The sequence below is a fragment of the Dipodomys merriami genome, unplaced genomic scaffold (genome assembly GCF_024711535.1).
Source record: "Dipodomys merriami isolate MVZ:Mamm:240054 unplaced genomic scaffold, mDipMer1.0.p SCAF_82, whole genome shotgun sequence".
Taxonomy (NCBI): domain Eukaryota; kingdom Metazoa; phylum Chordata; class Mammalia; order Rodentia; family Heteromyidae; genus Dipodomys; species Dipodomys merriami.
Genome location: NW_027206424.1, coordinates 3593973 through 3621564, shown reverse-complemented (window position 1 = coordinate 3621564; position 27592 = coordinate 3593973). Strand labels below are relative to the sequence as shown.

The 27592-nt window shown below is 51.2% G+C and overlaps 1 protein-coding gene across 4 annotated transcripts in view; it reads right to left on the bottom strand.

The window, feature by feature from the left end:
- The window catches only part of Mgmt (O-6-methylguanine-DNA methyltransferase), a 209943-nt gene that overhangs the window by 32766 nt on the left and 149585 nt on the right, over nt 1-27592 (bottom strand). For all 4 annotated transcript variants that reach the window (XM_070011478.1, XM_070011479.1, XM_070011480.1 and 1 more), the window contains one exon: nt 10449-10591. In XM_070011478.1, coding sequence (XP_069867579.1) covers nt 10449-10591 — 143 coding nt within the window. The remainder of the gene's footprint in view (nt 1-10448; nt 10592-27592) is intronic.

The following is a 27592-nucleotide window of genomic DNA, read 5'->3' as shown; positions in this document are numbered from 1 at the left end:
TATCTGTGATTTATCAAAGCCCATTCTACTTGTTCACCATAATGTAAGAAACAACAATATACTGTCATTTCTCTGCTTGTATCTTTTGTGCTACTGTGGTTATGCATTTTACTTCTGTAACTAAAACCCCAAATACAACATAATAAGATTAATTTTACTTTGAATAGGAAACTATTAAAGAAAGCAACAGAGACAGACTATTTACCACATTGTGTCTGGGCCTGGTGGTGTTCAAGGCAGGTCCCCAGGTGCGGTAAGCTGCTAAAGGGCGGACAAAGAACTCTACCTCGATATGGAGGAGACAAAGTGGTGGTGGATACTGCAGGTCAGCTGTGTGGATCTCTGCGCGGGTCAGCTATGGGCAAATGGAAGGCATGCCCTCACTAAGGAGGCATCCTAGGCCACCCTGCCCTCCCCAGGGCCATTTCTGAGCCCCCGCCCCCCCTTACACCACGGGACAAGGCTCTGGCGAAAGGGGATTCTGTGAGGGGAAGGAGCCGCCTCCTCTGTGCCCACATTACCGCAGCTTCCTCTCTCCACCGCACAGGCCGAGGCCGCAAGCACAGGCAGAACTCTCAGCCGGTGCCGAGCGTAGCAGGCAGGCTCTTCTGGCCAGGCAGCTGTGGTCATAGAAATGGCACATGTCTTCTGGGGACATGAGTCCTGCCCTCAAAGCCAGGCTTCATCACAGAGGCCAAACCAAAGTCAAGTGCGTCTGTGTTGTGGTCGTGCTGTGGTCAGCCCGGTCATCCGGCTAACAGACACCCGAGTGTCTGTCTGCCTGGGTCCGGCTTGCACGGAAACCTCTTGAGGGACAAGGTGGGGCTGTGTCTGCCCTCTTCACAGCCAGCCCCAGGCCAGAGCCCGGAGCAGCAGCCCCGACTCCAGCAGGACCAGCTTTTTAATACAAATTGGGCCATTAATAATATTTAAATGCATTAGCTTGAACACAAATAAACAATACCCGCCCCCCACCCCTGATGGAATCCTGTCTTCTAGAAAGGCAAACGGGCCGCCTCTCACTGTCCCCAGGTGAAGACACAGTCCCTGGCCAGGTGTTCGGCTCTGAGAGTCATGACCAGCCGCGCGCGGGCGCGAGATGCAGGCTGTAACGCACATCAAAGGTGTTAATGGTTTCAATATTTATCTGCTGCAGGGAATCACTCTAAAAAGAAGACAGAAAAAAATTCTGCTAATGGCTGTGTCTTTGCCATTAAAATGAAAAGCTTAATGCATCTTATAATCAGAGGACAATTTGCAAATCATTAAGAGAAATGTAAAATTCCATTAAAATACAAATCAAGAGACTCTCCCTGGACTAATAATCTTTTTTTGATATTATTTTGCATTTCACTATTTCTGTTCCAATACCCCGGCCCCACAAATGATCAGCTCCTGAGCATGTATTTACACAGCCTACTTCTTTAACGAGAGATGGAGAGAAGGGTAATCTGCTATTCAGAGCAGGTACTAATGAAGAATTCCATATATTCTGAAATTTAATTAAAACCCCAAAGATTTCAAATTAGATGCAATTTGAAATGCCTGGGGCAGAAATACATGCACTTTCGTAGCAAGGGTATCACACTGGAAGTTGATACCGTAATTGGTCTTGATGTATTTTTGTGTTGCCAGGCTGAAGCACAGAACTCATAACCATATAAAAATTCTCTGTAGATTACCTGCTCATTGAAAATGCCATCACTCAGGTAGTCCTCTTCTAAATTACCATGCTACTAAAATGTGCAAAGCAATGCGGAGAGTACAGTGGCACAGCTGGTCGACGCTGCCAATGAGTTATGCATGCGTCAATGCCGCCTTTTTTCTTAGTAAAATATGCTCAGTTGAATATTAAAATATAATTGGCATTCAACCTAAGTAGCTTAAACCATTTTGTTATCTTCTTTTAAACCGATTTGGCCCCTCCACAGTTATTTTCAAGGATGCGATTCACAAACTAATGATACCATCCTGTTCAGCTACATTTGTGCCGGTTGCATCTGTCATAAATAGGTAGGTTTTCTATCGCCTTCTAGGGATGGCCTTTAATATTAGCTGCTCTTGAACATCAAAGGCCCCATTCTCGGGGAATAAAAGGAGGGGACATGCCATTTATGTTGGTTCTTGCATATTTTATTCTGACAAGAAGGAGAGAGGCAAATTTTCTGTGGAAAGTGGGCCTTGGCTGCAATCGGCTCTTCTGTCTCCTGGGCTCAGCGGCTCGGTCTTCTTGAAGCCAGGCTAGAGTAAGGAAGGCCGAGGAGACAACCGCACGGTGGGGCGTGTGGCAGCCCACTCCAGGAAGGAGTGTGCATACACGTGTGTGTGCACACGCAAGTTTACAGATGGGTTTTTACACCACCTGCGTCGGTGCCCCAATTAACAGCGGTAGTCACAAGGGGGAAAAAAGTAGTTGCCATAGAAACCGAGGTACCATTGATGTTTTCGAGGGTCAAGGGCAGGGCTCACCTGAGTCCTTCCTCCCAGATACCGCCAACGTGCGTCTCAGGATTGAGGAGGCGGGACACCCTCCCCTGGACACCGATGAATGAAGGATTGAAGAATATTCCTAAGAGATGTCCTTCTCTCTCTTCTGTCCTTCCGGTTTCTTCGGAAGTAATGTACTACATGGCATAAAAACACGAGGCAGGGCTGGGCATGGTGCCACCCGGTCCCCGGGGCCTTGCGCGCCGTCCTGCGGCTTCCCACGCCACCTCCACCTCCACCTCCCACAGCCGCCACACACCAGCAGCTCTGGAAAGAAGGGACGGCTTCCTCTACATAAAGACCTGATTTTTCCTTCTGCCATGAGAAACGCCGTCTCTAGGATGGAGACTCATAAATCTCCCATTCCATTCAGCATGAATACAGGGTTGCAGGTAAAGATCACGTGTGTAAAAGCATTTCCACGAACTCACAGCTTCTACACTTCTGGCTCCTATAATCAATATATTTCTGCCACTACTGCCATTAATTTTATATCAATATTTAACATATTGATACATCATAGTCCCATTTTTATGCACACATTTTATTAAAATATTATTTGCTCTACACACCTAGGTAATAGAGATAATTCCATTATTGCTGGAATAATTCCAAAGTGCACAGACATGATAAAGATGAATATTTATCATGGCAAATGTGAAGATATTATCTTATGACTAAAATGTATTAATGTAAATATTTTGTTTGGAAAGCACATACTTATCTAACGAGTACAGTGGGAATAAAGATTTAAAGGGAACAGCTGCGTGAAAAGCCTGTTTAAAAATACACTAGACCGAATAGACAAATTCCTGTTTTTCAGAGCCCATTTCAGAGGCAAAGGGACTGAAGTTCAGCAGCAGATGCTGCGGTCCTTTAAGCCCCCCCTAGAAGGGGGGCTTATTTTTGATAGAAACTTTCAAAGATGCGCTGTGTAACTACTAAGCTAGAGTTAAGCTCCACATCCCGCGTTCCCCGTGGAAGTGGCACTCATCACAAGCTCCAATCCTGCAAGTCCTCCTTACTGGAGGGGGGCCTGGGCGTAGTCGGATGCTGTGAGGTCCTCCCAGCGACCGGGCGGGCTGGCCAGCTTGTGTGGCTTGACCTGGCCACTGGGAGTGAGCCTATGTCCCCCCCCCCCAGTGAGCCTATGTCCTCCCCTCCGCGCCCCCCTCCGAGATCCAGGGACCAGGGGTCTGATCACCTAACACCCTGGGGAACTGTGGATTCCCCGAGGGCTCAGCACAGGAACACCTGGCCTTCATGGGGTCTGGCCATGCGTGGGTTCCAGCCGCTTCTGTCAGACTCTGAACCGCGAGTCCCTCCCACAGAGGAGCGCTTCACTCCAAGACCCCCACAAGTGTGAGCTGTGACTTTCAACCTCAGCCGCCCAGGGCGGGGTCCGCGCTGCCAGGGCGCCTCAGCACCCCAAGCAATCTCTCTGCGCCTGCGGGCCACACCTTCTGATCCGCCGTGCCATGCATCTGCCCATCACAAACAACATGTGCGTTTTGGCCAAAGCTTGCAGCCCCTCTGAGGGCTTGGGTGACTCTGCTAAGTGCCCTGGCTCTCCGGATGTCACGGGCACCTCACCAGCTTGGCAGCGGAGCTGTTGCATGCACACACCTGGCTCGCTCGTCCCAAGTCAAAATGAACTATCCAGTCAGGGGCTGGTGGCCCACACCTGTAATCCTAGCTACTCAGGGACTGAGACATGAGGATTGAGAGTCCAAGGCAGCCCAGGCAGGAAAGCCCGTGAGACTCTTACCTCCAATTAACCACCAAAAAGACATAAGTGGGGCTGTAGTTCAAGTGGTAGAGCACCAGTCTTGAGTGAAAGAATTAAGGGGCAGTGCTCAGGCCCTGACTTCGGGCCCTGGTACTGGCACAGTGGATACATATCCACTGGCTCTCCCTCCCTCTGTCTATGTGCCAATGTCCAGGTCAGGCAGACACAGTTAGATATAACCCAGAACATTTCATAAATGTGCATCTACATATTTCACATGGAAACAGTGGCTAGGCAAGGTAAACTTAGGATGGGGTGAAGTACTCACACATGTTGGATTCTTTCCCCGGTACCGGGGGTAGAACGCAGGGCCCTGGGCAGGCTGGACATGCGCTCCACCACTGATGCAGCCCCGGCCTGGGGCCCACATGGACACACTCCGTTAGAGAGAGGATTCCCAGCCAGGGCGCGAGAGGGGCGCGACTCCCAGCCAGGCTCGGGTGTGAGGGAATCAACGCACAGACACCTGCAAGTGTATTAGGAACAAGATTTCCAGGAGTGCCCTCGCTCCGCCCCAGCACGGGACTGAGATGTAAGAATAACCTCAAAAAGTGTTTGCCTGAATGTGCTACAGCGGATGTTTATGAACTCTCTCCTGGTCAGGTGAAAACACCAAGTACTTATTAGCACAATTGCCAAGCAGGAGCTTGCATTAAAAACAAAACAAAACAAAAAGCCATGATCAACCACCTGCTTGGAGTCTCAAGCTCTCTGGCCCACGAACTTGACCCCATGGCAGTCGGGGTGAGTAGCTAAGGAGGGAGGTGCAGAATTGTCAGGCAGTGGGGGAATGGGGTCAGCCCTGCGCGGATGGGTCCACAGTCAGCAAGGGGAGCTGTGACCTCGCAGGAGCTCTGCCGGGCACCGAGACGGTGCTTCCCACGCCTTCACTGGGGGCTGCAGCAGAGAGCCCCGACCTCGGCCCAGGGCCCAGGACACGGGGAATCGGATCATGTCCTGTACTGCGGAGGTGCTGGAGGGGCTGTAGACACCCAGGTGCAGACTTGGCCGAGGGGCCTGGCAGCTGCCAGGGGAAGTACTGGACCAGGACTGACCCCCCGAGGGTGAGGGCTGTGTGGAGTGTGCCCTGTGGGCCAGTCTCAGGCTCTGCCATGTGGTGTATGGACATGGCCTTCCACCCTGGGACCCGTGTGTCCGAGCTCCCTGGCTCTGTGGTGAGCCAGCGTCCCCGCAGAGGCCGGGGGTCACCTCCAGGAGGTGCTCCATGCCCCGGTCACCTCTGGGACTCATTCCCCACCACACCACTCACTCTGCAGACCCTTGCCCACCCCCAGCCCTGCCCCATCTCCTCCCGTCTGTCTTCCATCCTGGTCCAACAGTGCAGGCCCCTACTGGGCTTTAGCTCCACAGGGCTTCAGGCTGTGGTCCCAAGGTGCACCCATGATGACTGCGGCCCCGCCACCCTGGCCCTGCCGGCCCTCTGTGGGCTTCGCGTTGGGTCTGAGCAGCCTCGGCGTTGGTTTCTGCCCTGATTTCTCCATCTGTTGTCTCTGTAAAGGAATTGGTGGTGGAGGTACGCGGTCACATCGTCACCAGCCATTTCTTCCCCACTTAACGTTAGGAGCGGGGCTGGTGTTCCAATCTGTAGCCAGCTGCTGGAAAGAGGGTCACTAACCTTCGCTCTGCCAGGTGCCATCTGGGCCAGGTCAACAGCTTTTATAAGGCTCATTTAGAAGGGAAAAGCAACCCTGTTTTAGGAACAGTCCTCTTGGCGCTGGGCATTATTTAGGTGACTCGGGGCAAGGCCTGAAGGCAGGAGGCTGGGTCCCGCGGAGACCCGCAGGCCCTGGGCAGAACGCACTCTTGTGGCACGCCACTCTGCAGCGTGTAGCTAGGGGTGATTACAGCAAGGCAGGGCCGGGGAACACATAGCCAGGCGCTCGGGGGGTGGGGGTGGGTGCTCAGGGGCACCTTTCCCCCTAAAGCACATGGGTGGAGTGGGGGGTTGGGCAGGGCTCCTCTTCCCTGCCACCAGCAACAGTGACTCTCCTGTGATCAGGATCCCTGTAAGCTCGCCAGGAGACCTCGCAGGACACGGCTGGAAACGTCACCCTGCCAGCGCGTCTCCCTCTCAGCTGGCCCTCTGGACAGGAGGGGCCCGCCGGGGACACCGCGTGCCACTCTGTGCCCTTTCTGGGCTCTGGGCAGGAGTACATTGCTCACATGTGGCCTGAGGTTCAGAAATGCAGCTCCTATGCTGCCGTACATGTGGCCTGAGGTTCAGAAATGCAGCTCCTATGCTGCCGTGCATCTGGCTTCCACAGCTACAACCAACAGCTGTGACAAAGGAGTTATAAAAGTGTTAAGGATTTCATTTAAGAGGGACATTGGAGCCACTTTAAAGAGAAAACTCAGAACTCCTCTGCTGAAAGCTGCCGTCTCTGAGGAGGCCCAGGGCAGGCGGGCAGAATGGGTCCTCCCCTCGCAGGGGTGAGGGGTGCTCAGTGCCATTCCAGCCCATGGGCACGCGGGCACTGCTAAGCCCAGGCCCAGTGCAGCAGCCAGGGGTCAGCAGTCGGGGCCCGGGGAGCTCAGGGACAAGGAGAGATGTCCACGCTCACTCTGCATCTGGTGTTTGGCGGCTCTGCTTTTCCTGAGCTCACTGTGGAGTGCTGCTCTTGGAAAACCACTAATTTTCTCACTGTGACTGCTCTTGACAATGATCTCTAAGCCAACTATAAGGCACAGATTATACAAAGAATAAATACAGACGTCGGGAAGTACACGCAGGACAAAAGGTGAAATGCACTTCAGATGAAAGAAACATTAAGACGCACTTCAAGAACAACGGCTTCATTAAGCTGCACACACGAGGCTGACCTTTGCAGGTCTGCCGGCAGAAACTGGCCGTCTTACAACACCTCACTGCTGGTGCTGGTGGCTCACATCTGTAATAGGAGGCTGAGCTCTGGGGACTGGAATTCAAAGCCAGACTAAGCAGAAAAGTCTGAGAGACTCCATCTCCAAGCAACTAGCACAAAGCTGGATTAGAGACATGGCTCAAATGGCAGAGCACCAGCCAACAAGTAAGGAGATCTAAATTAAAGCCTTGGTACTTGCAGCACATAAAAGTAAAATACCTGACTGTGCGACACGACAACCACAGAAACATGATTCTGCAGAAATCAGTATAGACCAGAATAGCAAACTGAAAAGAACCCAAAAACGGAAGGAAAGCCTCAGCTCATTTTATTTCAGGAAATGACCTGATTACTTCTGCACCGAGATCTGACAAGAATGCAGAACACAGCCACACAGCCCAGCTTCCTTTTGGCTTTCGCCACAGGCAGGCATGCGTGTCCGCAGGCCCCACCTCCAAGTCCCCCCCCCCCCAATCATCCAGGAAAGTCCCACCCATGACAGCAGCAGCCACCTCCAGATTCCTGACCTCCGAGGACAGCCTAACGCCTCTTACAAAGTAACAATCCACCTACTGTTAATCTTTGGAGATCTTGCCGATGGGAGAATTTCAAGAACCAGATGAAATTTCTAATATTTGGTAAATCCTCACCTACAAAACTTTTAATTTCAGTGGGTGCTGGTGGTTTACACCTATAATCCTAGCTATTTGTGAGGCAGGGATCTGAGGTTTGAGGTTCAACGCCAGCCAGGCAGCAAAGTCTCTGAGACACTTATCTACTATTAACCACACTTAAAAAGCTGGAAGTAAAGCTATGGATCAAGTGGCAGAGAGCTAACCTTAAGCATAAAAGCTTAGGACAGTGCACAGGCCCTGAGTTCAAGACCCAGGATTGGCACAAAAACCAAAACAGGCACTAACAACAAAACCCAGACCTGACTTGCAAGTGCAGAGAGAGGCCTGAGCAAAGGGGGTGGCCGAGAGGACTCTGGAGCCAAACGCTCTGGGTCTGCCCTAGGCTCCGAGTGTCCAGGCCATCAGGAGGCTGAGCTGCAGGAGGGGATGCTGTCCCGGTTAGCGAAGCCGCTGCTGTGCTGCAGGGCAGCGGTGGGTGGCCTGGCCTATCTCAATGGCTATTTCTATCTTCCTGGTCACAGAGATCCCAGGGCCTGTCAGGCACAGGGCACAGCCCGTGTATGGTCTGCTGGGGGTGGGGATGAAGTGCTGGGGACGTGGCTGAGCCTCTGGGGGGCAGTTTCCTGAGGGCCACTAGGTGGACAGCAGGGGTCCGTGGCTACAGAGTCATTTCGGCATCACTCACTGATGCTCAGCCTTGCTGGGACTGTGTGCCAACAGATGGAAGGATCCTTCCCAGGCTGGGCCTGGCCTGCAGCATGTGGTCTGTGGACTCGGGTGGGAGTTGGGCCCAGCTTGACACAAGCCGGTCATTTCCTTGCCGCTCTGGCCTCTGTGATTTTCCACTAAGTCATACACCAAATGTCAGGTGAAATTTGGGCTTTTACGGGCTCATTCCTCGCTCTACCCGGATTCCTCAGAGACCTGTGGTCCTGTTTCATGATTTTCTGTCATTAAACCTCGAAGACTTACTTGGCAGACTTAAGAGAAGCAAAGCCAGCCAGGCGCCCACCTTCCCTGGCAGGGCTGGCAGGACTCCAGATGGAAGCGGGGTGAGAGGTGCCCTCTGCTCTCAGGGACCCGCTCTATGCAAGAACCAAACTCATTTCTTCTCACCTGCCCTGGGGGGACAGGCTGTGGATTCCACCAGGGAGCCGGGCTGCCGGCACCATGACCCCATCCTGCAGCTCCCGCGCACGGCTGGACGTGGATGGGACGGAGCTGTGGGAGGAAGGGCCGGGCAGGGCCGTGGCCGGGGGCACTCAGCATCTCAGGGTGGTCAAGGCGGGTCTCTGGGTGTGCGCCATGTCCGGCAAAGGACCGTTCCTTGGTCCCAGTCCTCCCCATTTTAGAAACCAGGGTCCTTGCAAGAGAAGCCTTCTGGATTTGGTTTTCAGTGGGGCAGGGGAGGGAGAACGAGGTATTGGGTTCAGTCCGGCTGTGGTTTTGATTCGTTTTGCCTCCCAAATAGTCACAGTGTTATCTCCTCCCTCACCTGGCCGCTGTGAACTTGGTCAGGGAGCAGCACAATCCCAGGAGTCTGTCCTTGTTCCCGTTTTCAGGAGGGGTACGGATGACAAGAAGCTGTAATTTGGATACCCTGAATGGTGCTTGAAGCACCACTTTGAAATTCAGAACATATCTAAAATCTCAGGGTCATTTTTTCCCATGAGGATACGTATATATCTACACATATGCATCCGAATATATATTCATTTACATTAAAATGATTATTTATTTATTTTAAAAAATTTTTTGGGTCCAGTCATGGGGCTTGAGCTCTGGGTCTGGGCACTGTCCCTCAGCTCTTCAGCTCAAGGCTAGCGCTCTACCACTTGAGCCATAGCGCTACTTCTGGCTTTTTTCTTTTTGCTTATGTGGTGCTGAGGAATCAAACCCAGGGCCTCATGCATGCAAGGCAAGCACTCTACCATTGAGCCACCTTCCCAGCCCTAAAATGATTATTTATAAAAAGTCACTATGCAGATATAAATTCCTAGTTTGGGTCAGAATGATTTTCACTGCTGTAGTTAGTATCTGTGTGTTGTGCAGACCAAATAAGAGTTTCAAATGAAATGCCTGGGATTTTTTTTTTCTAAGCGTATCAGAAGCTCTGTGTCTTTAGTGTACTACATGTAAGCTGTAAGTTCTGCCTTCATCTCTCAAGAATATGTCTACCTCTGGTAAGTTTGAGGAACGAAATTTAAGCTTATCTGTGAAGATACAGTGGAACTGGAGACTGCTGTCGCTGTCACCGAGTGAGTTTATGGCGGTGGCTAATTGTCCACACACAAGTCTCATTTTCTGTGCTGTTGGCAGGCGGACAGTTTAAGTTAACAATAAGCTTATTGAAAAATTTACTGCCATTCAGATGTGTTCCTATTTAAACCTTTCAGCCAGCAAGAGTCAAGAGTCGATCTGCACACATCATTTTTACTGCCTTTGCCAAGAATTATGTGACCATGTGCCAAAACTAACACAACCACTCAGAATGGGCGGAGATGCAAGCTCTGGCCTTCAGCTTGGCCGCACGCGGCCGGTGCTGGGATGATGGGGAAACAGCACATCAGTGTGCTCGGTAATGAGCTGTGATGGCAGGGACGGTTAACACGTCAGGACCCTTGCGGGGAGTACACGTGAGGTGCGGGCACTGACCTTGCTGGAACACGGGATGGTGGAGAGCAGGCAAGGGGAGTCCTTCCGTGGCCGCAGGCTTGTGGAAATAGGCGTCCAGCCAGGCCGCACACTGCATCAGGGGCTCCGCTGTCCCCTCAGGAGCTGCTGGGGCCTCCATGGGGCTGCAAAAGCAATCACAGGGGCTCAGTGAACCGCTGGGCCTGGCCTCCACCCAGGGGGAAAGCAAGCCTACTGCTCTTCACTGGGACGGGGGGGGGGGGATCAGTTAGCTTCTCCCTGGGTGTGGCCTTCTCCACCACCATGCAGCATGCCCGCCCAAGAGCAGGAAGGCTGCCCCAGGGAGGCCTGGCAGGAAGAAGCTGGGCTTGCCATGTTGGGCTTCTAGAACACGGGAGAGCTCAGAATGTGGCCCTGAGCACCTGCTGGTGACACACATGAGCGCGTAGACACTCTTCTAAGGCTGAGGGGCCATCATCACCAAGTGATCACCATCAAAAATCTTCTCTGGAGGGGGCTGGGAAGGTGGCTCAGTGGTAGAGCACTTGCCTTGCATGCTCGAGGCCCTGGGTTCGATTCCTCAGCACCACATAAGAAAAAAGCCAGAAGTGACGTTGTGTCTCAAGTGGTAGAGCTCTAGCCTTGAGCTGAAGAGTTGAGGGACAGCGCCCAGGCCCAGAGTTCAGGCCCCATGACCGGACCCAAAAACAAAAACCTTCTCTGGAATATTCTTCAGAAACACTGTGACAGTGATCAGGCGGTGCCACACATGGCCGCCACCCACCCCAGGCCAGCAGCAGGGGCGCACTCTGTGTCCCAACACAGCTTTGTGCTGTGCACCATGCATGCCCAGAGCAATACAGTCCACACACTGCCAAGGGCAGCTGAGCGGGTTTGTGCTGGATCTGCTCGGACAACACCGAAGCCTGGCATGTCCACTTGGTTCCTTCCCAAGTCCTCCTTCATTCTTTCTCCCTCCTAGTGACCTGAAACTTGAATGCAAACACTTTAGAGCACCTTCAGATGCTCTCTGGGGGACGATGCTGTCTCATGCTCTGGCCTGGCCTGGCCTGTCTTCCAGGGCTGTGCTCTATGGTCTGGTGAGTGTCCTGATTGGGGATCTGGGCTCTCGAGATCTGTGGTGGGTTTGTTTTTTGTTTCCCTCTTCTAGGACTCATACACACCTGTAGGCTCACACCCTACGTCTGAATTCTTGGATGGTTTCCCACCTTCCCGCCTTGCGAGGCCCTGGGCAGGTGGCATGGTTTTGGTGTGGCTTCTGTACCTGGCAGGCACAGCCGACTTCTCAGAAAGCGTGTGTCCCGAGGCTCCTGTGGGAGGGCGGCGATCTGCCCGGGCCACATGGACACAGAGCCCGCGCCGTGCGGATGCGATGTCCACAGCACGCAGACACAGGAGGCCCCTGAGCCGCCCCCCCCCCCCCGCCTGCACCCTGTGGCTGCATGTGCCTCCATCTACACAGGCTCCTGTGTTCACACGTGGCAGGGAGGAGATCTGCCGGGAAACCGAGCCCAGCACAAGTACAACAGGTGAGACCAACGGACCCAGGAACACAGGCCTGGCTGAGGCGGGTGGGTGGTGAGATCGGCTTCCCAGAGAGAGCCACCTGGGTGGCAGGGACTGCAGCATACACAAAGGCACAGAGGAGAGCAAGGCCTCACGGTCAGAGGGGAGGGCTGGGAGGGAGGGTCGTGGAGAAAGGTGGGCAGTAGCTGTGTGTATCAGGAAAGAAGGCCGCATCAGCATGGCAGGGGGTCCTGACCAGAGCACAGAAGGCCCCAGCTGCCCTGTCCAGGACAGTGGTGTTGAGAAAATGGACGAGGACTGTGTCAGACTCCACCAGCTCCCAGTGCCCACGTGGCACTGTCTGTGTGGAGAATGTTTCCGGCCGGCATCTGAGATCACAGCGTTGGATTCAGGAGACCCGTGGTTCCCTTTAGTCCACAGCTAGCTTGGGAAGACGATGTGGCCAGCACCCCTGGCTGGCGCCCAGGTGAGCCCAGAGTGGTTGGTCCTGATGCCCCTGAGAGCAGGAATGAACTCGGGCCTCCCACTGCTGCAGAAGGATGAGGCAGCAGCGGACGAAGCCCTGTCGCTGCGGTCCCTGCTTGCCAGCAAAGGGAACTCCGGTCACACTGCCAAGGACAGCTCACATTCCGTAGGCTGATGCACGCGGGGCCGGCATGCTGGAACTTTCTCTGCCTCAGAACAGAAGGCACAGGCTCAACAGAAATGGTGTTGCCTTCCCCTTAGGGCAGCCACACTGACAATGACGGCCATTAAATGCAGCCTGCCAGAAGAGCGTGGGACAGAGCCCATGGCGTTCAACCCCTCTCCCCCCCCCATCACCACAACCACACTGGCCACACTCGAGGGCTGTGGCAAGCAGCAAGCATGTCTCCACCTGGGGACTGTCGTGGAGAGCTGCCTGGCCTCCTGTGGGGGACCCGGGGGCCCAGTGGCGGCTCCTAGCTCCTGCGCTGGCTGCGGGTCTGCTGCCCGTGGGGGCAGGGCTGGGAGCCTGTGCTGGGCCCGAGGGCCGGGGTGAGAGGTCTGTGGACACCAAGGGCTCCCACCACGGCCTTGTTGTGTCCCCCGAGCGAGCGTCCTCTCCCAGGGCCTCTTCACACCGTTCTGAGGAAGCCTAGCTGCCCCCGCGCAGCCAGGCCCTGGACAGCGCTCAGGACGAGGCTCACCGAGCTGGAGCCTGGGCGCAGCGGGCGCCGAACCACCCGGGCTGGCACATTCTGCAGCAGAGCTCCGAGTGGGATCTGTGACCTCAGCAGATCCCAAGGGGTGACACCGGCCTGCCGGGCGGCCAAGCCCAGCTCCTCAAGGCCCAGGGCCAGGCTCTGCTCAGGACTTGGGATCCAGGGGCCATTGTGCATTTCAAACGGGGGCCCAAGAGGAAGCCGGAATCCACCGTGGGAGGAGCGGCATTTTAACGCAAGATGTCGGGGCTCTGGTACCCACCTGTGACCGCGGGAAGCCAGTCCCACAGAGATGCCTGCCCCGCCGGCCTGCTCACGCCGGCCTCCCTTCCATCTTGCTGAGGGTCTGAAATGTGAGCTGTTTCCTAGCATTTCTCGCTCTTAAAAGGATATGTGAAGAATTTTTATAGTAGTAAAATTCATCTTAAATTGATTTTTTATGCTTGTGCTAAAGATCTCACCTCTGATTTACTCTGTAACTCTCCTTTTAACTCTTTCTCTATCGGCATTAGATAGCTAGTCATGGGTGAAATGTAATTAAACAGCTTTGATTCCGAAGCAAGGATTTATGGGACTACATTTAAAATGAATGGCATTAAACACACACATAAAACCAGCTTTTTTAAAGCCACGACACAAATTTCCATTTCTATAATAAAATGAAATTTATTCTCCTGCCCTGCCCTCTCCTCCAGCCTCACCGGCTCGTCCGGGGAAGAGCCCGGTGTGGCCGCGCCGCTCACGGCTCTCTTATGACGGGGGAGTTTCTCCACACTTCCTCACTGGCAAACCTTGAAACTCCAACAATTACGGGCCCATGCTTTTTCAAATCCCACAACCCAGCCTTCCAAGCACCTTGCCTGGGATGAAAATGCAACCCTCGCAGCCAAATCCTGCCTCGGGAAAGCACTGCTGTTGGAAACCTGTGTGATACAGTCCCTGGCACTGGCCAGAAGACAAAACCAGTGCTCCCACATCAGCCACCAGGTGATACAAGAGCATACGCCACAGTCCTCCTCCTGCCCCCAGGCCGCTCCTAGGATGTCACCTGCCACAAGAAGAACAATGCCTGGAAGACTGGCATGGGAACTCTCTGGTTCTTGTCAATCTAGCCCAAAAGGATGTCAGAGGCTGACAAAGGGATGCAGCCTCCTGCAGCTTCTGCCCAGTGGACGAGAGACACTGCTGGGCACCCATGTGCCTCAGTGCCCAAAGCGGGGATCTCCCTGCTCTAAAGCGTTCTTAAAGAAACGGGCCAACCATCGGCAATTCCAGAGTCACTTACAAAGAAACAGAACCACAGTGCACGGCGCTACATAGGCGTTCTGGGATTCCTGTGCATGCAGCGCCCTTTGTGAAGTTCAACTGCACCTGTGGCCTTTGAGAAGCCCTAGCCCATTGCCCTTGTGGACTGTGGAGAAGGTGTCCCAGGACACAGCGCTTCTGGTTGGTTGTGACAGGAACATGCTTTCCTTGAACCGCCAACACGGGGGAGACAGCTGGCTAGAAGCCTCCAGCACAAACTTCCCTCTGCGCGGTTATTCTAGGGGAGCCGTCCTCTCCCCTGGCATGAAACTTGTATTTCCTGACACTGACCAAGCAGCACATGAGAGAACAGGGGCAGAGGGTGGTGTAGCCAATTTCAAGTGGATCAGCCCTGGTGGGCGGTGTGGAAATTCTCCTTGCTCTTTCCAGTCTTGTCTTTGAAGTCAGCCGGGTACGTTAACCACTGGGTGGAGGCTGAGAGAGCCAGGGTCCTACTGCAGGCATACTGCAGGCCAGCCTGCCTATACCGAGTTGGTAAGGAGCGACAAAATGGGATCACATCGAGCTGAAAAGCTGCACAACAAAGGAAACAGTTACTAGGTTGAAAAGAAGGGAGAAGATCCTGCCAGCTATGCATCTGACAAGTGATTAATAACCAGAACATACAAGGAGCTTAAAAACCCTAAACTTCCAAAGAATCAACAACCTGATTAATAAATGGGCAAATGAACCAGACAATTCTTGAAAGAAGAAGTAGAAATAGCCAGAAGAAATGCTCAGTATCTCTGGCTACAAAGGAAACACAAATCAAAACAGCACTAGGTTTTCATCTGATTCTTGCCAGAATGGCCATCATCAAGACCACAAAAGACAAGTGTGGTCAGGGATGTGTGAGTGGAGGAACTCATATCCACGGCAAGATTGCAAACCAGTGTTCTTCAAGCAACTGAAAATAGAAGCAAGACTACTCCTGGGCAAGTATCCCAAGGAATGTAAGTCAAGTTACAACAGAAGTACTTCAACACCCATGCTCATTGTAACACTATTCACCACAACCAAGCTACAGAAACAGCCTAGAAAATGGATCAAGTTAGTGTGACACACACACGCCAGTATTATTTAGCCATATATGACTTACGTCATTTTTAGGGAAATGGGTGGAAATCCTATGCTAAGGGAAGAAAGTCAACTTTAGGAGGATAAAGATCATATGTTTTCCCTCACATGTGGAAGCTAGGTCTAGAAGATAAACATGGATCATAAGGACAATGTGCATGTTTGTAAATGCGGGGATTAGAGGAAGGGGAGAATGTTAGAGGATGATCAGTAAACAGTACTGACACACACAGCATCTGTGAATAAAGATAGCAAAAGGAAACACGCTAGAGTAGAAGGGATGGGGAAAGACAGCAGGCCGGGGGTCAATTTGATTAAAGTTCTGTATGTGCAAGTGAGAGATACCATGGTCAAACCACTCTGAACAAGTGATATATTGATGGGAATATAAAAGGTCCTGTCTGGGGTCTGGGTGCTGGAGGGAGGGAGAAGGGGGACTGGGGGGGGTGAGGGCGGGTGAGTATGGCATACTTCATGTACAATGGAGAAAAGGAACAATGGAGCCTCTGAGGTTGGTTTTGGGAAGGGGAGGAGGGAAGAGGAAGGGAAGAACTAGATGAGTCTGATAAAGGGACACTGTGTGCATATATGGACATGTCAACTTGAAATTCCTGGAACAACTAGTGGATGCTAATAAAAATGTGCAAAATGAGAATAAAGCAGCTTTGCTCAGGGTCTGTTTGTCCATTTTGCAGTACAAGAGTTTAAACTCAGGGCCTTTCCCTAGGTGCCCTCCGTGGGCAACTCTGTGACCCCCAGCACATTCCCGCTGTCCCCCCACGGGGTAATATCTTCTTCTGTGGCTTGGGACCAGTGTGACACTCAGTCACCCAAGAAGCTGCCATGGGCCGTGTCCTTCAACAAGGCGCAGAGGAGCACTGCGGGAGTGTGCAGAGGTCCTGGCTGCGCTCTTCGTGGTGAAGCTGAGGTGACGCAGCGCACCGGATACCCCTCGGTGAGAAATGCTTCCCAAGCCCCGCTGTCACCGAGCATGTGCTGTGCTGGGCAGAGGAGGCAAGCAGGACTCAAGGGCAGAGCTCCAGACTTCACACGCAACTGCAGTAGAGGTGACTTTATAAATGTCGTGTGGAGACTCTTGCTCAATCTCGCTGGCACGTGCACAATTCTGTCTAATTTAGCAGGTCTCTAGCAGAGTTGCTTGCGTTTGATGGATGTGTCCTGCATCTAATTACACTGTCCCTCGAAAGCTCAGATGTTTTTCTTCCAGGGACAGGATTGAAGACAAGAAACAAGCCTCGCTACCTGCTATCAACAAAGACCGCCACTCTTACAAAGGCAGGCAGAAGAAAGCCTTTCAACTCTTCAGTCCAACTCAATGCAAGTCTGATTCCATCCAGGCATTAGTAAAACGCTGCCACCTGTGAGAACACCGGCACATCGGCCTCTTCCTTGGGGCCTGAAGCTGATGGTGCAGACAGTAAACACGGAGAGACACTCAGACCACACTCACCTTCCAAATGACCCTGCAGCTGTGACCCAGGACTGTCTTGATCCTCACACAGAGGCTGAGAAGCAGAGCAAGTGATTGCACTGCTGGCGGACGGTGGCTGTCCAGGCACTATCACTGGGTAGATCTGTCTGTATAAGTGTTTGAGTATTCCAAAGTTATTTTTAAGACATAGAAAAGCCAAAGAGCTGATGGCAGTAGTAAGAAACCCTCGACAATAAAGCAAGTTGAGAAACCAAAGGCCCGGTACAGGTACCTGGGGCCGCCACTGCTCAACACAACTTGCCAATGACAATACTGATGGCGATGCCAATGGCGACGGTGACCGCAGTGAGGACTGAGTGCACACTGTATGACTCCTCCCCTGCTTTTCTCTCTGGTTTCCTAGTCCTCCGGCCTCCCAAGAACAATACCACTGATGGTCACACCATGTGTGAAAACAATGCTCTTAAGAAGACCCACCACCAATAATAAGTGAGCTAACTGATGAGCTTTACGGGCCTGGGTTTGGTACCTGCTATAATCTGGATGGGAAATGTCTCCAAAAGGTCTGTGTGTTAAATGCCTGGTGCTGCTAGGTGGCAGTCCAGGGAGGTGAGGGTCTTTAGGAAGTAGAGCCCATGGGAGGGAGCTGGTGGGAGGAAGTTAGGTCATTGGAGCATGGCCTTATGGGGGCACAGGGATTGGGATACTCCTTCCCTCCCTCCCTGCCCTGTTCCCGCCCTCCCCCTCTGCTTCATTACTGTCCTGAGGTGAGCAGCCCCATCCTAGCCTCTGCCATATTGGTCTGCCTCGCCACAGGCCCAAGGTGACAGGGCCCAGTGATCTTGGGCTGAAACCTCGGGAACCATAAGTCAATGCCCCCCCCCTTCAAGTTGTTGCGTCAGCATCTTGTCACCGCAATGGAAAGCTGGCTAATGTGTCAGCTGTTCTCAAGGACACACCAGCTCACAAGGAAGGCTTCCTGCTGCACTAAGGGGGAGCAGGATGAGGGACGCTCGTTCCTTGCTCAGGCAGAAGGCTCGTGGGAAACACGGCGGCGGCATCTTGGCCTTGCCTGCAGCAAGGGTGGCTATGCTGGGTAGCAAAGTAGATAGAGACCCACTCCCGGCCACAGTGCCCTCCACAACCCCAACCTGAGTTCTGCTCTTAGGAGCCTATCACAGCCACCAAATGGATGCTGACCTTGGGACCAAGGTCAAAGATGAGGGGGGAGAGGCAGGGTAAAATACTGAGGTTCCAATGTACACACTTTCTGGGTGGCCACGAGCGTGTTGCTAAAACTGCATATCAATTTTTATGAGTATCCCAAGCCTCCTCAAAATTTAAAGCTCAAATTAATGTCAGAACCTAAACAAGGCCACAAAGGAATTTACCATATCATTTTACAACATCCACCAAAAATACAGAGAAAATTTTAAGTCAATATCAAACGCATCCCCATAAGAACTATATTATTAAAAAATAATTCATTCTTAAAAACACACCAGCAATAATAAAACATTTTTAAAAGAATTTAAATGGTATACGTGGCAGAGTGGAATGTCTTAAAAAGGCCTATTTACTTTTACACCTCAGTATAAGCCATTAAAAGAAAAATATGTTTTTTTTATCAACACTTTAGCATATCATTAAAAGTCTCTACTATTTGACAGATAAAGATAAAAACACCCCAAAACTATAGATGAATGATCAGGTCCCTAATGATTCCAAAACAATTACAGGATGCAGAGCAATCTAGTTAAATTTTATTCAAAAGCTGACTACGCTTGTGTTTTCTTTTATTTTTCTATCAAGAAACCCATGAGGCTTAAGCACAATTCATTATGTATGAGACCCCACTTGCGGTGCTCGACTGTTGATTAATAGCAAAGTTTGCTGTATGTACATTTGCAACATTAGATGCATACAATATGCTAACTTATTCTTTCACTGAAACTAATTATTTACAAAAATGACTACTTGAGACTACAATTTATTAAATGCATGCATCCAGTCTCAGTTTGGCCCCCAAAGACAGCCTGGAATGAAGATCTTTTACTTGATGTGACAACTTCTAGAAAGGCTGTTATTAATATTGTAAACGTGGCAAATGAAGAGTTCAAATAGCCTTATGTCTGTGCTGCTTCACACCACTGAGCGGTGAACAAAGGAGATTTTTAATGTTCCACCAATATAGGAAAGATGCATTCTTCTCTCCCACTTTAATTTGGCCTCTTGCAAACAAAACCCTTATATGTCTGTGAAAATTTAACACTTCATAAAGAGTCCTTCTGTTAATGTCATCAAATTGTTGAGACTTCCAAAAGGATATGTATTTCCCAAAGAGTCTCTGGGGTTAAGTAACTTCACATCATCGACAATTCCCCCTTTCAGTGTTAGAGATGAAGGAGCATTGATATAAGGACTGGTCCATAGGTAAAAACCACCTCAGACCTGGATGTGGATTTCAAATGAGACATCTGGTCTACCACTCGCATCTTTCATGCTAATACTGCACGTGGCTGTGAGCGGTAGCTACTTATGCTGAACATACTGTGCATTCTGGTCTCTCTGCCGGACTAACCTGTGCTCACCTGCTGTTTTCTCTTCTGATGATGCCCTCAAAGCCCCAACCTCAGACTAGCCCTGCCCAGCTGAGGGTATGTGTATGGCCACCAGCTTAGAAGAGAGGAATCAGACCCTGCTCTACATACTCAACTTATGAGCCCAGAGACAAGACAACAATACCACTGTGGGATACCAATTGCTCTGTGCCTCTAAATTTTTACAAGAACATATAAGAAAGGGTGACATGAGTTTCAAGCATCAGTTTTCTCTGGGACAAAGGAGTTGAAGGGACTTGAAACCTCCCCGAGAGGGTCTTTGTTCTGTACAATGAACCAACATTAAGAGAAACTGGACGCAGTAGCGGCTGTAGAAATGTCAGGCTGGCCGGTCAAGAAAGGTAAAAGGATGGCTCGGTTAGCATCACGCACTTCGATGCACTGGCTCCTTGAGTACACAGCGCAGGTCAGCCACAGGCAGTACGACGGCCCAGAGGCCCCGGTGGAAATGACTTCCGTGCCATACCTCTACCACCTGGAGCAGTGTCTTGGAAAACTGAGGTCCACCAAACAAAACCGAGGGCCAACGAAGCATGTAGAGAATACTCAACATAATCCTTGTGTGAAATTTCACCCATGGTTACCCAGATTTAACACATGCCAGAAACACCATTCAAAGCCATTCCACTTATTCTTGTTAACTTTGAGGGAGATATTATTATCTGTGTGTTCTAGATAAAGGAATCAAGATCTGGAAGTTATTTAATAATGACCACATGCGTAAGATTTGTTCATTATTGTCAAAAATGGAAGAAAATTTTGAAGTAAAATCTGATCCAACAGCTTCAATCAGAACAATCTGGTCTGTACCACTGAAATAGAAACAAGCAATCACCTCCTTACCATGAGAAGTCAAAATGGAAACAGATGGTCACCCCTTATCGGAAAGCCCTGTTCCCGGGCTCCCTCCTGAGGTATGTATTATACACTAAGTCATACCAAGGAGAGGCTAGGTGCGTATTATACACTAAGTCATACCAAGGAGAGGCTAGGTGCCCACTGTAATAGGTCCCAGGCACACAGACAGCTGCCCACTCAGCCTTGAAGGAAGGCTGCATTTGTGCTTAAACACCTCAGGGATCTGCATGCATGACCGACAGGTGTGAAGCCTAGGTCTAGAGCTCCCTCTATGTCCAACCTTTTAGACGTGAGGTCCAGAGTTGCCACTGCAGTGTCCTGATGTGGCCTGCAAATCAGCAGGCCAGGCTGTGCTGAGATAGGCAGGTGAAGGGATGTAGGAAATGCCAAAGGTCCCCCAGGAAAAGATACCCCATGTGAGGTCCTGGATGGGTAGCACAGTTGTGGTAAACTAGCCACACGGTCGCCCAGCCCTGGGGTCCAGTCTGGCACATCCTTGAGGCCCCGTGCCCACTGAGGGAATGCATAATGGAGGTGAGCAGGGGGTTAAGTGGGCCATGACAGCACAGGTTCTGCGAGACCCATGCATTCTAGACCTCATGTTTCCTGGGAATCATTTGCTGAGTACCATTTCCCGGGAAGAACAATCCATGAAGATTTTTTTTTAAGCAGCCAAAGTGATGTTTCTCCACCTTTCCAGATTTTGTTGCAGACTTCAGAATGCTTGCAAAAACCCAGGGAATGGCTTCATATCCATTTTCCCTTCCTTTGACAGACTCTACGGTCAAAGCCTGGAAACAGAGCGGCCTAAAGACACAAAGCGAATGGGCCTTTCTTCTATCGGTTCTATTTCCCCACTCCTGATACAAAAGGCAGCCAACTGCATAACCAGATGAAGCAAAAGAAAGAAACCCTATGAGCAAACACTGAGTCTTGGCTTCCTTCCACAGTCGCAGAGCAAACAGAACCCCAGCAATTCCACATGTCCGGTACTAACATTACACCACACCTCATCCATCCACCTTCCCAGAGGGGTCCACTGAGTCTAACACTGGAGGGGTCCTGCCAGGGAGAACTCTGATGTCCAGAGAAGGCTCTGCAGGCACAACCAGAGGACCAGGAAGTTGAAGCTTACTTCCAGAAGCATCAGCAACATGCCCTGCCCATGCTGGCTGGGAGTTGGACTTCACGGGGAGGAACAGGAAGGAACTTAACTGCACAGCACTTGCCAGGCCTGGCATGATCCTACAGAGCCTGGGAGGCTTTCCCTCTCCCAAGGCAGGAGTTTTGGGCGGAGGGCCCTCCCAGAGGGACAAGTTTGTGAGTAACCACAAGGAGGAACTAGCAGAGCAGAAACACAGCACCCTTCCTATAGTTCACAAAGCTCATCTCCATGTAACTCTGCCATCACGTGATTCAGAGAAAGAAAAGTTTTCATCTTAGCAGCAGAGTACGTGATCTAAAATCTTAAGCGGTCACTCAACACGGGAAATCACAGCCTCTTTTCCTTCTAAAGTCTGGGGCTAGATGTGGACTGGACCAGCTAGGGATGGACCTGGGTGTGCAGGGGGGAGGTGGACAGTCCCATTAACTTGTGTGCTGGCTCATGAATAAATAATCCTGCCACTAAATTACCTGACTTGTAAATTGGTTTGTACAGCTCTAAATAAATAATAGATAGTTCCCATTATCAAACGCAGTAGAATCTTTGCAAAAAAGCTCTGCTTTTATGACATATGACAGCAGAAGAGTTTTTGCTGGAACAAACTTCTCTTGCTCATTTCGGAGAAAGCCCTGTGTCTCCCATGAATGGCTCTGGACATGCTGGCTGGTGAGCATATTTAATATCAGGCAAGTATCCTAACTGCATAGGGGCCAAAAAAATCTTCAGCAACTATTAAATGGACAGTTAATGTAATTGTATTTTAAAACACTGAGGTCATATTTAATTTTGAATTGAAACTCTTAAAATGCACTTTCTGGCAAGAATATAGAGTAATAAAACAACATTAACTACAGGAAAAAAAATCCAACACACATTATTAAAATAAAACTTTTTTCCAGAGCACTAATATTTGCAAGAAGCAGATTACAAGAAGCAGAAAACATTTGTGCCTCTTCAACAAGTTTGTCACTGGCACTGAGAAGCAGGAGTTGAGCTGGAAGGGTGACATCACTGAAAATGGGGCTCAGCTGTCCACGCACCCGCCCCTTCACTGTGGCTCTGGCTGCTCTCCCAGGAACTGTTTTCCCTCTATGGGGCTCCAACTCCGTCCAGCTATATCCTCAGTTCTTCTAACCGAGGCTTCACTGGGGAAGAATTCAGTTATTGTGCCAAGGCAAGGCGCTAGAGCAATCGGGGGTGGGGGAGAAGTTTAGAAACAGTTGGGGTGGGGGGTGAGGAGCCAGGAGGAAGGAAGAGAACTCCCTAGCTGAAGGACAGCTGCGGGTCCCTTTAAAAGAAGCTCCACTTCTACCATAAGCCGCATGCAGAGGCCAATTTGACATGCCTCTTCCTGTCTTTAAAGTTACTGTGGCCATCTGGGAGGCTGTCATTACTCTGGCTGGCGGCTCAGGTCTGGGGACCAGGGGCCTGGACTAGTTCCGAGCCTTCTAGGAGAAGAGCGGATGAGGGACCACAGGACTTTCTAGCTCAACAACCCAGCACTTATTCACAGATGGCCAGACAAGGGAAGGACCATGCACACAAACCTGGGAGCCAAGGCTAGCACTGCCACTTTGCTTTGACTCTGAGGCTGTGTCTCTGGTGCCAGGGCAGAACAGAGAGGGAGGTGCCCAAAGTTAGCACAGCAGTTTCTCCTCCCCACACAGACGCCTCGGCCTACCACCTGCCCGCGGCCCCTGTGCCACTGCAGCCTGTCCTGTCTTGGCTGCCCATCAAAAGGTCACCCGATTCCCAAGAGAGACTGCCAGCCTCTTCCCAAGAGGCAAGAGTCTCTCTTCTCTGAAAGGAAAAGCATTCTGGGATGCTGCAGAATGTTCTGGTTTGAGAACCAAAAATGTAGGAGTATTCTTATAAGCATCCTTTGCATACATGTTAACGCCATAGAAATGGCACTTTAAAACAGTGAGGTGTAAGATTTTTAACAACAATAAAAACACAGGTTTAGAAAACGAATCTCACACAACCCACAGATCACTGAAATAGAGACTCCACCAGAAATGTGAGTCAAGACCAGGGGGTGTGTCAGTATTTCTCTCTGTCGCCTTCTGGAGTCCTGGGTCTGTCAGTGCTGACCTTGAAGACCAGTAGACATACAGGCACAAGAATAACTAAGTGTGAATATTCTGGGCCACTTTCCTCCAGCTGCTTTGCTACTGCTGTGCTATATGAATTTCTTTGTTTTTGTTTTTTGTTTTTGCTGCTCCTGGGGCTTGAACTCTGGGCCTGGGTGCTGTCACTGTGCTTTTGCACTCAAGGCTAGTGTACACTCAAGGCTGTCTACACTTCTGGCTTTTTGTGGTAATTATGAGGTAAGAGTCTCAAGGACTTTCCTGCTAAGGCTGGCTTCAAACCACAATCCTCAGATCTCAGCCACCTGAGTAGCTAGTACTACAGGTGTGAGCTGCCGGCACCTACCATTTATTTTTCAACCAGACTGGATGAAGCGTTTCTTGAGAGCCGTGTTTAGCCCGGACAGCCTGGTGGGGTGCCACGTCACTGCCACGGGGGTGGGGGTCCCATGAGAGGCATGGAAGCTGGCACTGCTGTCAGGGTGGGCAAAAGCTGTTGGTGCCCCCGTACGCCCATCTCCAGGGAAGCAACTTCACCCTCTGACAGGTGGACGCATTTTCATTTCAGAGTGTGCTGAGAGCTTCTGCCTCCTTCCACTCCCTAGGTTTCCTTGACCCAAGACCTTAAGAAGAAGCTGCAGCAGCTACTCCTCAGGCCCCCATCCCATGAACCGGCACAGGGCTCCCATCTGACCCTCTGCTGGGTCTCAAGGCCTTCCGGGGGGGCCTGGCTCTGTGGGCCAAGCTCACCCACTGCCAACTTTTGTAAATGAAGTTTTCATCATTTCTGTATAGAGCTGTAGGACTGAGATTCTGGGCCTGCCAGCCCATCTACTGTCCGAGGTCAGGACTTGCGGCCAGAGCTTGTCACTGCCTGGCGATGACACCACCCAGGACCTCTGCTGCGTCCCACGGTTCCCAAGCCCCGTGACGAGGCCTCCCACCTGTACGATCCCAGCTTGACACCTTTCCTCCAAGCCTACTCCAACTCTTCCACCAGTTCTTCATCCAGCTGCCATGCACTGCGGTGACATGAAGAACCAAGTTACCAGCACAAAGGCTCTGCCTGGCCCCAGGTGCCCAGCACCTTCCTCCTGCCTCCCACAGAAGGATGGATGCTGACTCTGAGGAGGAAAGCCCCGCTGGTGCGGCCAGTGTCCAGCTGAGGCCAGGGGGCTGGGAGGAGGGGGGTGGCAGCCTCTGTATCTGGCCCCCAGCTTCCTCTTCCTGAGAGCACACTGGTCCAGGAGAGACACTCAGGCTCGAAGAAGCCCCTGTGGGTCACTTCCAGGCTCCATTTTGCATGGCAAAATGTGTCCCGCCAGGCTGCTGGGGCCTCCTTTTTGGGAGCTGCACACCTCTGCAGCCTGCCGGGCGGCGCCTCTCCACCCCCTCCTACAGCAGAAAGGACGTGTCTCCGTGGGCCTCCTACTGCACCGGAACCCTTCCTCACGCCAGCCCCCCTCACTCTCACAGCCCTTCCCCACAGTCCTTCCTTCCCCTCCCTCCCTCCACTCCTAGGCTCCTCCCCTCCCTTCCCTTTAATGCCACTCCCACACCTACTCAACCTGGACAATCACCAGCACCTTAGAACTGGCCTGTACACACTGGTCTTCCCAAGACCCTGCCTGGTTGATGTGCCATCTTGCTCATCAATCCTTCCGCAAGTCCTCTGTGTACAGAAGCAGGCCCCAACTCCGTACCCAGCCACAAAGCCGCAAGGTGGCCTTGGACTCAGGTTCTCCCTGGGGCAAATCCCAGCATGAGGTCGGTGCCCTCCCAGCTCTCCGGCACCAAGGACCCGTGCAGTCCTCTGCAACCACCGCCAAATCATGTATGCGAGCGATACAAAGTGCCAGCGCCTTCGAGTGGACTGCCACTGCCCAGCTCTTATTTTACTCAAGACCTGAAGCAGTAAAGAACTGAACTACATCCATGGGATGGATGGGGCTTTCTGTCCATCCCAGAGACACGCAGGGACTGAGGACTGGGCTTCAAGCGTCACAGTGCTCTAATGTCGCGGCACTGCTATGCCTCGAGGCCCACCTAACCTGATATCTACAGTTCCAACTTGATCTCAGATGGCCACCTCTCGCCCTCTGGGCTTTAGCACAGGGGAGGGCAAACCGGTGCCTCCAGGAGCTAAGCTGGGTCTTCTCCGCTCCTCCATGGGAGATGACCCTTGCTGGGGGAACACAGATGTCCAAGAACATTACAGTCAGCCTGGAAAACAGACTAATGCCATAGAAGAGGGGCTGTGTCTTGCCAACCAAAGGGCCTGCCCAACACAGTCCCTCCTTGAAAGCAGGAATTAGAAGACAGAGATGCATAAAGTTCACAGCTTGCAGGGTCTCCAGGACCCTCTCCCTCCTAGTTTAAGGGGAACATTTTCCTGCTAGTTACTACAAGTGACTCAAAAAACACAGGACCTACTTCTAAGAATCAGACCAGAAAGGAGACAGCTTTGGGCCTGTGGCTGCCTGCTGAGCTTGGAGAATTACAGACAGCCCTGCTTACTTTGCCCATTAAATCATTTTAAGGAGAAAGGTGAAATAAAATACATAAACTAGAAGTGAGTGATGTGGACATTAGTAACTATTTAAAAAGAAATGAGCACTCAGAACAAAAACAAAAACAAAAACCCCAACTCCCTAATCCTCAGGGATATTCCTGAGCTACAAGGCAGGGTGGCCTATGTGTTAGGCATGTCCAGCATTGTGGTGGACAGCCTGTATGTCCACCTCTATGGTGGATGGCCTGTGTGTCCAGCTACAAGGCAGGGCGGCCTGTGTGTCCTGCATGTCCAGCACTGTGGTGGATGGCCTGTGTGTCCAGCGCTATGGTGGATGCTCTCTTCCAGACATCCAGAGGATCAGGATGGGAGCTGTGTCTCAGGGCCCAGAGTCAGCTGAGTCCTGATGCAGAGACCACAGGTAATCCATGTGGCGGGGTACCCAGCTGGACCTTGCGCAATGGCATTGGTGTGGAGGCCCTCTGGCTGGTATTTTCTTGGTGTTCATTCACCCTTCAAACTCATTACTTTTGCTTCCTGAAATAGTATTTGTTCACGAGATCTCACTGATACCAGGCACAGAAAATATCAGTCAGGACAGCCAGTCTTCTTAAATTGAAAAATCCTCATTTAATAAAGGAGACAAGGCCTTTTCCTCCTGGACCATTCTCTTCAGGTCCACTCTGATAGCACCCCGGAAGCCCGCATAGAGTTAGAGATCTCTGTCTTCTGTGGACTCAATTTATTAACCATTTTCTTTCCTCCTCTTTCCTTTCTTAAATGTATTTCTGTCCACTTACCACTTTGAGCTTCCCAAAGCCTCCAAGCCTTGGATATTAAGTCCAAAGAGCAGCCAATTTTCTCAGAAGAGATTTAAATAAACTTCTGAAGCCAGAAGAGTAATTTTCTTGATAATTGACGTTAAAAGTAGCATGAACTTGATGAAGGATGGTTGTTTAGCCCATCTGCTGCTGTGCATTGTCTTAAACTGGAGAATAATCAAGGACAAGGGGGAAGAAAAGGTTTATGGTCCAGCCCTCAAAACGGGGGGGGGGGAGGGGATAATTAAACACAGCAGTGCCTAAAAAGGAGACAAACAGAAACACTTCTTATCCAGATAATTTCTCACAAAACCAGGAAAGCCTTTGCCCTCTGTGAGATCAACTTGTTCACCCCAAGAGCAGAGAACCATTTCTTCCTGAGACCTCTTGCAATGATTATGTCTTACTGACACGATCATCTTCGAAGGAGCTCAAAGCACAGTTGGGAGTTTAGAAGTATTATAAAAACACTATTATAAAAACACTCAGTATTAACCCATTTGCTCTCTGCAAAACCTATTTAATAAATTC